This window comes from Perca flavescens, chromosome 13 (assembly GCF_004354835.1).
Source record: "Perca flavescens isolate YP-PL-M2 chromosome 13, PFLA_1.0, whole genome shotgun sequence".
Classification (NCBI taxonomy): Eukaryota; Metazoa; Chordata; class Actinopteri; order Perciformes; family Percidae; genus Perca; species Perca flavescens.
The window spans coordinates 22,833,133-22,845,800 of record NC_041343.1 but is presented as its reverse complement, the minus strand read 5'-3'; the positions used below and the strand labels follow the sequence as shown (position 1 = coordinate 22,845,800).

Below are 12,668 nucleotides of genomic sequence, written 5' to 3'. Positions count from 1 at the left end.
TTGGGACGGTAAACAACTTAAAAAACCTATACATTACTTCTATGTGTAAACCCTCCAAAAATTGTTTATTTTGTTTAAAAGTTGATGGTTGTTTTATTTTCCTCCAGTGAGTGGAATTCATCAGCTTTGCCTACATTACAAAGCCTTGCACTAGCAGCAGTGGCTGTGGGCAGCTGCATACAACCTGCTTTTAATGGCCACAAAGAAATACTCTTTTTCAAGTCAGACGCTAACGGTGCCAGCCTTGCAGGGCAAACTGCATGCATTGCCCTGAGCCCTGGTTTTGCATTATCTTTTTTCCTTTTACCTGACATACTATTTGTGCAAAGATGGATGTAAAGAAAGTTGTGATTGAACTGACTTGTGAACCTTGATGATTGTTACAGTGGCCCAGTCCTTTACATAAACACGGATATTGCATGCTAACTGCTGATCACAGCCATGTAGAGGGGATTTAATGAATGAATTTGGAAGTGGCTCAAACATTGAGATGCTCTACATGGAGCAGACAGCAATGATTTGTAAGGCAGGAGCTGCTACTCTCTTTACCTTGTTATCTTAATTGTGACCACAAACATGAGGGTGTAGTTTTGGTCAAATTGCACGAGGTCTGGGTTACAAGTTTGATCTTTGTTGTGTCAGCTCAGGGGAAATGTATCAGGCACTGCTGAGCAGCACTGCTGACAGCAGCTTGTTTGATTAAAGGAAAATCTATTGTTTTCCACTAAGGATAAGGTCCATTACTGTCCTACAAGTTATCAGCAAGACATCTCCTTGAGCTACACTATACACAAAGACATCCCGCTTGCTGTCGTCAACTGTGGCTTTAGGTTGTGTTTGGCTGGTGGGTTTAAACTGATGGAGAAGAGAGGAGAAGCAGATTGATGGAAAGTAGGAATGGATTGCTCAACATGAAATGTTGATGTATTAATTAACAGAGCATTGTGCATGGTTTGTTGGGGTGGATAGGGGGTGGCAATATGTGGAAGATTTCCCATGCCTAAATTAATACAAATCGAACAAAGTAATAAAGTGAATTAAAATACTTGTAATACTGTATGCATTTGCTTTTTCTGTACAATTATTGTGCCAAAATTGTGTGATAATTATCTGTTTATACTGCCCTCTGCTGGACAACACTGAAATGCACCAATTTGTTTGGTGATGTTTTTAATGTGACAGAAAATTCATTGTCACAATAAAAAAAACAATTCAGTTAACAGACTAGAAGCTGATTTCTCTTTTTGACTTATGTTTTTGTGTAATTATGATACAGTAAATGCATTCCTAAAAGGGAAAAACATATAACTACATGTATTGCATTTCACTTAATTTCTTTGTATTTAAGCATTTTAAATCTTCCATAGAAGGGGGATGTTTCCCCAAAGCATGTTAAACCCAAGATGTCACATCTTTGTCCCACTGCAGGACAATGGTCAAAGCAGGTGTTAGTTTTAAGATGCTTGAAGGAAAATGAGGTCTGCGGGCCTTCACATGGAGATGCTGCTGTAGAGTTGGTCGATCTTCTCCTTGAAGAACTCCTTCAGCTCTGGTCTCTTGGCCTTAAGTGTCGGAGTCAGGAGGCCGTTTACAATGGAGAACATCTGATTGTGGATGTAGATGTTTTTCACCTGTAAATGGAAAATGAAGAATTGAAAAGATGTTGAATGAGACCAAGATTTCTTGAGAGTCTTTCCTAAATTACTGCAAGCTGCTTGGGTTATATAACTTTAAGAACAGACAAAAACCCTTGTGTAATTTTAGGCAATATTACAAGTCTTGGCATGAGTCCTGTAATATACAGTATTTTTCAGCTAAACCTTTGCTTATCCACGGGAACAAGCACCTAGGCGAATAACTGACTTTATTTGTTTTAAGAAATATGAATATATATATATATATATATATATATATATATATTCATACAAATACTGCTACAACAAAAGGCAGAGCGAACTGTTTTTGCCTCAAACCCAAACACATAACTGCCTACCTACCTGCTCAAAAGAGTGCAGGCCACTGGCCTTGCCCAGATGCACCAGATCTTTAAGGATTGCTTTCTTTAATTCCTGTTGATTAAAAAATAAAAATTAATTTCCGTAGAATTCTTTATTATTATTGACATTTGAGCTGCGTGCCACCTACCGTGTTTTTACAGAGGTCCTTGTAGGTGCCTATTATGCCTTTTTTCTTGGCCCATTCAGGCATGACTTCAGGATCAGGAACCACAATTCCCACCAAACAGGACTTGAAAGAGCAAACCCAAACGAAAAAAGTCAAAAGATTGTGTACTAAATCATCTTGAAAATTAGCACAAGACAGATGATTGTGTATTATATTTGTCCTGACTTGAAATGGAGCACAAGAACCATAGCTCAGACATGCTCCCAGCCCCAGGCTCTCAGGAGCCACTAATTTAATTTGCACCTTGGAAAGCTTAACGTGTACAGGTAAGAATTAGATTAATCAAGGTCTATCCGACATTAAGATCATGTGTGTTTGTTTTAGTATTCTTACCTGCAGGCTATCTCCATGAACATAGAGCTGTGCCACAGGTTCACTTCTAATGTAGATGTTCTCGATCTTCTCAGGGGAGATGTACTCGCCCTGCGCCAACTTGAAGATGTGCTTCTTCCTGTCAATGATCTTTAGTGTGCCATTCTACAGGAGAGGAGAATAAATGACAAGAAGAAGAAACAGGATGACAAATCCCGGGAGGTACTCATGTAAAAACAAAGCATTAATTAAATCAAATGCCATGTAATATAAAATACTTAATTACAATGCCTAAATAATCTTTAGTCTGATGTGAGTTTTACTGTATGTACATACAGGCAACCATTTGCCGATGTCTCCGGTGTGAAGCCAGCTGTCTGCATCCAGCGTCTCGGCCGTCCTCTCTGGGTCTTTGAGGTACCCCTTAAACACGTTTGGTCCCTTCACACAAACCTAGATGGTAGATTAGAAGAGTGGAAAAGAATCGAGGTCAGAGGTAAACTATATACACTGTATCTCCTGTACAAACCCTAACACTGGTTTTCAAAAGTCAATACCTTTTACACCTTTTTATTCTTAAAACAAATGGACGTGTTTATTTTATATGACGCTTTTATTCTCTTGGTTATGTGCACTGCATGTCAACTCCTAGATTTAAAAAAACTTTTTTTGATCTAGTAATATATTTTTTTAAATGTTGTTGTTTTAAACACCTCATATCTTTGCCCTTGTTATCTTGGCACGTTAAGATATATGAGTATATAAAGCAGCATTGTAAAATTTCAAACAAGCTTATGGTTAGCCCTCTGACGTGTGGAAATCATGATGACACACACACACACACACACACACACACACACACACACACACACACACACACACACACACACACATAATCATACAAATATGTACAGTGTGTATGTTTCTTTCTTTCTTTCTTTCTTTCAAAATCATGTTCCTTACCTCTCCCTCTCCCTTAGAGGCAAAGTAGTTCTTGTCAGGAACATCCACCAGTTTGATGAGGTTACATGGCAGTGGGGCCCCAACATGACCTATTTACATGGTCAGAACAAACAAAACAATTAAAAACTCACCAAAATAACCTTTTTTTTTATTTTTTCCTTCTTTAGTCTCAACTTGGACTGTCCGATTCCCCCCCCACATGCGGCCGTTGTCGCTGCTAACACTGTCCACTGTTGAGTGAATTTCCTAAAGAAAATAACAAACAACCATTTATAATTATACATTGTACTCTAAACTCAACAATAAGCACATTTGATGTTTACTTGAAACCAAATGTGTGAGGAGGAGGGATCATTTTTACACAAAAAAACTTATTTTTTAATAGAAATACAAAGATTTCATGAAATATCAGAACGGAGCAGTAGGGGGGGTGATAGACTACATTTTGATGTTAGTCAACATAGTGAGTGCTATCTAACTGTTCTTTTTCAGTGCTGCAAACCCCACAACAGGCTGAAGCAAATACTGTACTGTCATGTTGTGGTTTTGGCTGATATACAATGATACAAATTGTATTGTGCCAGTTTTCCTACAGTTCAAGGGTCAAGGCAACTAAGAGTAAATTTAAATGAGGATCTTTTTTTCATAAACTGACTTTTGAAGTACTGAAGTAGGTTTACTTCTACTCCAGTTACATAGCAGTAATCAAACAGTATCTGGCCTCAAGTAAGAGATCAATCTACTCTTTTAATGTTTCTGGCAGCACCGTTTCTAAATGTACATTATACTGTATGTGATTAGCCTTTTACTAGTCTGGCTTACCGGATGTTAAGTGCTGGGATAAAGCATGACATGCGGAGCGTCTTTCACGCGGTGTGATTGGTTTGAGAAATACTAACAAGCGAGCACATTTTTTCCCCTATGCCAGAATGTTAACTCTTGTAGCCAGACCAAACTCCTGTGCTGGTACAGCACTGTGGACATCTGGAAATGCAAGACTATACTTTTATTTATTCAAACAAAAACAAATTCAAGTGTATGTACAAGAAGAAAAATAAAAGACCACACTGTCTCACAAAATTGTACTAGCTGCTTAATGCTAGAAAGGTCAAAGGTCAGGATTGGGACTTTTCCATATAGTTCTGCCAAAACAACAGTTAAGAAACTTTTAAGTCATTTTCTTCAATTAGTTTTACTAAAGCCGTCTTTTTTTAATTGCAAGGTCATACAGTGCCATTACTTTTACAAACTAAAGCCCCCAGGTTTCTTAAAGACAACAAATATTAGCCAGTGAGTTGACTCAATTTCTGTTAAATTGTATCCCTGTGTGCATTATGCAGATGATGTAATTCAAGATGACTAAAATCCTCACCCATCACCTTCGTCTCCACCTTCCCTTCAGCCATTAAGTGGATTTATTTGGTGAATTTAATAAGATTAAAGTACTCACTGTGGTTTACCTACTGAGCCTACTCTATACAAAAAAACTAGTGTAGTTAAAGCTATGTCCACACAGAGTAAACAAATGTAACTGAGCAGGTGATGTTATGTTCACCAGGCTCTCAGCAATACAGCAATAAGCTGTGTGGTGATTTTGGTGTAGTGTTATTTTATTTTATTCATGTTGTATGCAGGCAGTTAGATAGCATAAACCCTTAAATGCACGTGTTTTGGGCTATTAAAGTGTCAAGGCCTGGTGAAAAAAGATGAAGGTAGGTATTAGGTTAGGCATTAAGTTAGGGTAGGCAGATTTAATTGATTTAAAATGTACATCCTAGATGAGAAACAAAGGTGACGTATTAAAATGCAAGGGTTTATTTTGCTGTAGCTAAAAAACTATTATTTGATGACTTAAAGGTTCAGTTAGTAACTTTTATAAAACAAGTTTTGTCATATGTGCTGAAATTGTCACTATATCCTGAAAGTAGTACACGAGACAGATGAAAAAAAAATCACATTATCACTCCTAGTGCTCTTAATTGCACTTGCAAGGTTCCAGGAAAGAAGTAGACAATGCAGTGACAGAATCTTCATCCATATTTGGCTGCCTAGTTTGAAAGTTTGAGTCATCATGAGCAGTGATTGAAACTGCGTGAGAGACTCCTCGGATCTGATTGGTTGTTTTCCTTCAGGTGCGGTGGAATCTTGCAAATGCCTTTAGGAGCACTAGGAATAGGCATGTTTTTTTCACAGATTGTCTTATGATGTAAGGATATAGTGGCAGTTTCAGTAAATATGATAAAAACTTATTTTTATGAAAGTTGTTGACTGCAGTTTTGATCAGACACCTATAACAAAGGTAATACATGAACAGCTTTAAGTCTAAATAATTGGATAAAGTTCCCTAGGAAAATTACCATCACTGCCAACACAAAAATGTAAGCGCCTAAAGGGTAAATATGTACAGGCAATTATAAATAATGTTGCCCAACAATTTTCTTTTCTTCTAGGCCTCTCCTTTTTCTTTCTCGATCAACTTTACAGCCGCCCCCTGACTCACGCCCTGCTATCTTTCCATCCGAGTGTAATCAAGAAAACGTTCACTGGGAGCAGAGCTCATAAGGCCTGAGGGTCTGAGTAATTACGTCATTATCAGAGCTACTGTGACTACACAGTGCGCTGCACAGGGGTAAGTTTGGCAATTTCACCAAAAAATGTTTTAATATCAGGGGGATTCAGGGAGCAGCAGTTCACTTGTCAGGTTTACAGACACAGAAACCCTAACTAAACACTGTCACAGCATGGGAGTAGTTTACTTCTTAAAATGATGACTCAACCATGTCACTTTTAGACCTTTGTACTGAGCCTCTAGTCTAGTAAACAACTTCAGTGAGTCTGGCAGAGATAAGGTTTTGTCTTCCATTTCTAGGCCAATTACATAAACGCTCACCTGGGGTCCAGTCTCCAGGTGTGGTAAAGGTGCAGCCAGCTGTGCACTCTGTCTGGCCATACGCTTCGTACACCTACACACAGACACAGGCAATGTTGAGAGGGTTGTGTAAGGTCTTTGAGTGCACCCACATTCATTCATTCATGTATGTGAATGTGTATGTGTATGCATGTACTGTATGCTGGTATATACCTATCTTTGTGAGGACCAGTTTGAGTTTTAGGCCTTGAGAGTGGGGACATTTTGTCTGGTCCTCACTTCTTTAAAGGGTTTAAAGGGTTTATACTTAGTTTTTGGCTTAAGGTTAGAACTAAGTATTGGTTAAGGTAAGGGTTTGGGTTTGGGTTAAGCACGTAGTTGTTATTGCTATGGCCTAGAGAATTCATTATGTGAATGTTTGTGTGTGTCTGACCTGGCATCCCAGTGCTGCTCTGAGAAATCCCAGGACAGCAGGCGAGGTGGGAGCCGCTCCTGTTATAATCATCCTCAGTCTTCCTCCGAGGCTGGCCTGCACAGAGAGGAAACAAATCATCAGGACATAAAGGTCTTCATTTTCAGTTTTTCTTAAAATAATATTAATACAAAAACAAATCATGAATTTATTGTTTGTACTGTACTCAAGGCAGTGGAAATCTTTCTTTGCCAATCTGCTTCTTACTGTATGCGACAGGGTCCAACATGAACACACAATTATCTGCCAAAGTTTGAACAATTCTTTGGTATTTTACATTTCTGGTTTTCTTTTTTTTCAAAGAAGTATGTAAAAAAGTATGTTGGGCTTGGTTGGTAAAATGAGATCATGTGTTTCTGAGCACCAATCAGGATTTAGCAACATCTGAATCTGATGACAGTTGGTAATAAACAAAATCTGAAAACAAAACCCACACCCATGCAGTCCTGATGAAGCAGGTTAGTTGGTTTTTGGGTATTAAACTCTTAATACAAAATCAACAGTCTTTCCTGTACAAATGCACATACTTACATACCTTAGAACTGGTGGCATTTAGGATAAAAACTCCAATGTAGAAATTAGGCTTTAGCTTCAACTGCGCTCTTAACTCAACTTCATCATACAGTAATTTACTTCCACAAATTCTCCAGTTATTTTTTTTTCAAAAATACCCTGAGTATACAGAAGTATATGTTGTGTATAGTGATGTTACAGGATATCACCAGCTCATGTAACATAAGTCCATAGTAGCACATTTAGCTCTGGGAGAGGAAACAGTATTTACCTGAATTTTACTGAAGAAGATTTTGTCCCATAAGCTGTCACTGCGAATGATCCCTCTGCTTACTTCAGCACCTTTTCTCTTGGCAGCAAAGTTGAGCAGCCAGCGCTTCAATGGGGTGTTAGCCTGGCTGAAGATCTGCAGAGGAGACAAAGACAAAATACAAGTTTGTTTGGTTGGGGACAGGCCCTTCTCATTCCAGCGGTTAAAAACATGTATTCATGTAAATTGCCCCAAAATGAGCAAGAAGCATGTAACACCACAATAAGTGCAAGAACAAAACTCTCATTCCTTCTTTCACATTATTAATGTACCAACTCTCTTAGAGGTTTTTATTGCATATAATGAATTTCTGAAGAAACTGGACTTCAAATGAAAAACAGTAGTGGTGACCAACTTTATTTGATTTTCAAACCACAAATCCCTGTCAGTGTAGGTGTCCGATTCCCAGACAATAGTCATTTTTACAGCAGTTTTTTGCTAGAGAAACTCACAATGAACTATACAGCCAAACTGCTTAATCGCCAGCAGAACAAACAAACATCAGATTCCTAAAAAGCCTTTTCTTTATCCGTTCATCTCACCTTGTCGTACATGCGGTTGAGCAGCCGAGGCACCACAGGGAAAATGGTGGGCCGCAGGGCCTTCATATCATCTGGGAGGAGACGGATGTCGCCCTGATAGAACCCAATTCGTCCTCCATGGCAGTACACCACAGACTGCAGAGTCAGACACAAATAGTGGGCCTAATGTTACTAGCTGTCAGGTATCTTCTATAGACAAAATCCTAACACTGACACAGGTAAAATAATTTAAGGTTTTAGATAAAAATCAATTGATAGAAATTCCCGGACGTAATATTTATTCAAATAGCACTTCTCCAATCAATAGTTCAGAGTACAGGGACAATATTTCAAACTGAAATTGAGTAAAGTAGAAGAAGAAGTTAGCATAATAGGAAAATACCAGAGTAAAGTACAAGTATCACATTTACAAATTGTAAAATGTTTAAGCAGGTGAGTGGTGGACAACTTAGTCTTTTGGGTCTTTGAAGTAAACTAAAATGAGCTAGTTTTTTTTTTGGAGAATTTACAGATTATTTTGCAACAAGATACTCTGTATTATATGTTGAGGCATGACTTCTGTGTTTTACACTCATACGTAAGTGGAAATATCAACACTCACAGAGGATTAACTCAAGTTAGCAGCAGCAAGAGTTACTCATTATTTAGTAATCTATTAATCATGAGTGAAATGTCTGACTGCTACTACTACTCTCCTTTCTACCCGGTGATCCTGCACCCGGGGGGAAGAGATATCAGTGGTGTTAATTACACTTGCATAACTCTGACTCAAATCAACAACGCAGAAATCAAACAACCAAGAATCTGTAGATCTGTAGTGTGCACATTGTTCTGCAACTTGAAGTCGGTTGATAATTCTTGTACAAACTGAGTGCAAATGCAAAAGATATTTCAAATGAGAGTTACAGTTAACTTGTTTTTTTCCAACCACACAAAGAAACAAACTCAACCACACCCTTTTACAGATCATTTGCAGGTTGTGTTACTTATACAGACAGAATATGGATTAGAATAAGGATTAACTAAACACACAATCTTCGTTGTCAAGTGCCAGTCAAAAACATGCACCTTTTGTGACCCTGTTCCTGTTTCTGAGGCCACACAGCGAAGCGGAAGGTCTGCCCTCTTTTTTGCCTTTTATTGACAGATCAGTGGCAGGCCTGTCAGAAATGGAGGTGTTTTTCTGTGTGTGTGTGTGTGTGTGTGTGTGTGTGTGTGTGTGTGTGTGTGTGAGAGAGAGAGACTCTTGAGCTTGCTTCAATTGTGCGGTCTGATGTGCTGCTCTCTGGGGAAATTAGATGGTTTCCTGTGTCTGAGTGTGACCTAAGTCACTGACAACTCTGCTTGTGTGTTGCAGGCAAACAACCGAGGCAGAAGTCAGGCACTGTAAGGACAAATGGTACATGCTCCTATTACTGTGCCCATCAGTCTGATTTCTCTCAATAATGTTGTTTCCTGTGTGCATATAAGAAAATACTCTATTATTCTCAGATGTGTGTGTGTGTGTGTGTGTGCACACGTGCGCGCACATGCACCAGTGGCTGTAAAAGGCAGGTATGGCATTCATCAAAACTAAACCAAAGAAAAGGAGAAGGAAAGAAAAACACAGCCTCCCCCTCCCTCCCACTCTTTATCCTTCCCACACACTAAACAGTTCACATGAATGCCTATAAAGTCACAGATCCTTCCTCTGCCCCCGCCACACTCCAAGCATCCGATTGCATAACCATCTCAATCCAGTGGACAAGGATCTCAGTTCAGCCCATTTACCTCAATGAGCCTCTCGAACATGTGAGCCAGTGGCAGGAAGGAAATGAGGCAATCATCTTGGTTGGGAAAAATGACTTTCTGCAGCATCAGAAGAAAGGAAACAATTAGATTTAAAAGGATCTTGCAACACGACAACTGTAATAAAAGTTAGAGGGGAAAAGAAAAAACAAAATAAAACCAGACTGATGAATCACTTAACAAAGTCAGACATCGTATTTAAATATTGATTGACTGCGGGGTAGCTGGGGTATTGCTATGAAAGATTTCCTAGGAAAATGACAAAAGAAAACACAGTCACTCACGTCGGTTACTTTGAGGAAGCCTGAGAAATCTGCCACCACGTTCCCATGGGTGAGCATAACTCCCTTTGGGTTTCCTTTGTAAGCAGACAGAAAACACACACCCACACCAACATCAATGAAGTGAAATTCCCCTCACCTGGCCAAGGATCATGCAATCATCCAAGGAATCAGACAATGAAAGACAAACCTGGGTTTTGCGGGAAATTCATCTGAATTGTAATTACATTTTATGTCTTGGAACCCAAAAATGATTTGGGATAAAAAAAAAAAAAAAAAGGATCATCGTGTTTTTGGACTGTTAAATAGTGTAAAATCAGGTGTGAAACGCAAAGCAGAGACATACTGTAGGCTAATGACAATATGTAAAAATGTAACATAATTTAAGTTAATTTAATAAAGTGAATTTTCCCAAAGGGAGACAGTGATCTCTTCAAATCGTTTCACCCTTAAGTAGTCTTTTCTTATTTGCACACTTTAATACCTGCACTGATGGACAACAGCATGTGCAGTCTGTACACACAAATACATAATGTATATGTGCTGTATATCTGTTGAAAAGACTACTTTTTCAATATAATACTCTACATTATTATTTCTAAATGTATTATTCATTTAATCCTATAAAATATAAAAATTTGGGAATGTTGATTGTCTCTCTTTATGTTCCTTTGCCTCTAAAATCTATAAATACACGGTCACAATTATTTTACTTAAATCACCAGACTGTTTCGAAACCATGTGTCACCATTATTGGAAGTGGAAGTGGAAAATTACAAATCTGTTATGTCACAATTGAAAAAAGGTCTTTCTCCGTGAAAAAAGAAAATCCCTAAATCACATGTTTTTCTTGAATGTTTGGCAATTTCTACAACAGACTAAAATTACCATTTTTCTCCCAAGTTACAGAAATGCCATTACATTGCATAGTCCTTTCTACACACACATTAGTGGCTGTGAAGCAATTACTCTTAAATAAAGTGTTCCTCTTTCCAGATGTGTTGTCTGACACCCACAGCAGTAAACGAGCCGAATAGATGTGGCCACAAAGACGGAGGGAATTCTCGGGAAATGGAAAGTGATACGTGAAAACTTTAACCCCATGTTGGAGTGGCTGCATGTCTCTCATGTCTCTTTGAAAGCCAGAAGGTGGCAGCGTTTTCAATGGACCCTAGAGCTGTGTGTCTTTAGGTGACCTGCATTTGTTCCCTTGTCTGTTGGTTAATAAAAGACCTCCCGAAAAAACAGTGTTGCTTCCCCACTAACATGAATGTGTCATCCTCTGGCATTTCAGGACAAAAAGGATATATATATATATAATTCACTGCTGCTGTGAAGAAACTGGATTCATTTACAGTAAATGCTTGTCTTCCCGTCTCGCCTTCAATTAGAGCAATAGTTCCACGTCTAGGTCCAAAAGTCATTATACTCCCAGCAATAAGAGAGCTTCCCTATTCCAAATGTGAATTTTAATGTGGTATACTTTTGTATTGTGTTTTTCTTAGCAAAATAAATCTAAATGCATTACACAAAAATGACCGTATACTGAATTTAAGACAGATTTTTGACATACCAAACAACATTCTTAGAAATTTCCCGCAAACTCTTCTGATTAACAAGAAACCCCAATCTTCTATGCTTTAAATCATTTACAGTGTTTATTGCTGTGTAGTCATGGACGTTTAACTTTAACACAATGGTCTTCTTAACAAAAAAAGTATGGCCTACATATGACAAATGTTATGACTGTAACAGGTGTGTCATCAGCAGGTTGTCCTTTCCCATCAAATGCCATTTTATTTATTTATTAAGGCTGACCACTGCAGCTTTGCAGTTTTATATGCATTCATAAAATATTGGTTAACTCTGTGTTATAACTTATCAATAGACAACCATAGGAAGAACAAAGAGTATATTTGATTATGAGTCTGAGAACATATTACTGTTTGACTAGAATTTAATGGGACAACACCGCTCAGTGAACTTAAGCCTTTGTAAACATGTAAGTGCAGCAAGTAATAAGCTGGAGGGAAACATTCTTAAAGGTATGTTAAAGGTATGGTTGTCTACATATTAAATTGGGCCATAGTGTACCTTGGCTTGGCATGGTGCAGTATGGGAAATGTTTTGCATGGATATGCACACAGATCCTCACAGAGAAGCAGTTTAACAGAAGCACAAAAATAAAAATGTCCTTCCAAATTGTGCATTTTTAAATACTTAATGGACCAAATCTAATGTTGCTTTTATAATATTAAGTCTATCTTTTCTTATTTTTCCTTTAAAGATGAACATGTGTGATGGTTCTGCCGTTACCAGGCTGTAAAAGGACTTAACGTAATAGTAACGGCAACAGTAATAAAGTTATTGATAGCACTGTTGGTCAGTTAGCCTCACAGCCAATGATCCTGAATGACAGGATTCTCAGCACCAG

The 12,668-nt window shown here is 38.3% G+C and overlaps 1 protein-coding gene across 2 annotated transcripts in view; it reads right to left on the bottom strand.

Annotated features, from left to right (window-relative positions):
* Window positions 1-301: 301 nt before the first annotated feature.
* Window positions 302-12,668, bottom strand: part of acsl6 (acyl-CoA synthetase long chain family member 6) — a 35,819-nt gene continuing 23,452 nt past the window's right edge. For both annotated transcript variants that reach the window (XM_028596421.1, XM_028596420.1), the window contains 12 exons: window positions 10,238-10,311; window positions 9,936-10,013; window positions 8,166-8,300; window positions 7,585-7,719; window positions 6,762-6,857; window positions 6,350-6,422; window positions 3,460-3,548; window positions 2,833-2,949; window positions 2,518-2,661; window positions 2,146-2,247; window positions 1,998-2,069; window positions 302-1,631 (listed from right to left, as the gene is read on the bottom strand). In XM_028596421.1, coding sequence (XP_028452222.1) covers window positions 1,491-1,631; window positions 1,998-2,069; window positions 2,146-2,247; window positions 2,518-2,661; window positions 2,833-2,949; window positions 3,460-3,548; window positions 6,350-6,422; window positions 6,762-6,857; window positions 7,585-7,719; window positions 8,166-8,300; window positions 9,936-10,013; window positions 10,238-10,311 — 1,256 coding nt within the window. In that variant the 3' untranslated portion in view covers window positions 302-1,490. The remainder of the gene's footprint in view (window positions 1,632-1,997; window positions 2,070-2,145; window positions 2,248-2,517; window positions 2,662-2,832; window positions 2,950-3,459; window positions 3,549-6,349; window positions 6,423-6,761; window positions 6,858-7,584; window positions 7,720-8,165; window positions 8,301-9,935; window positions 10,014-10,237; window positions 10,312-12,668) is intronic.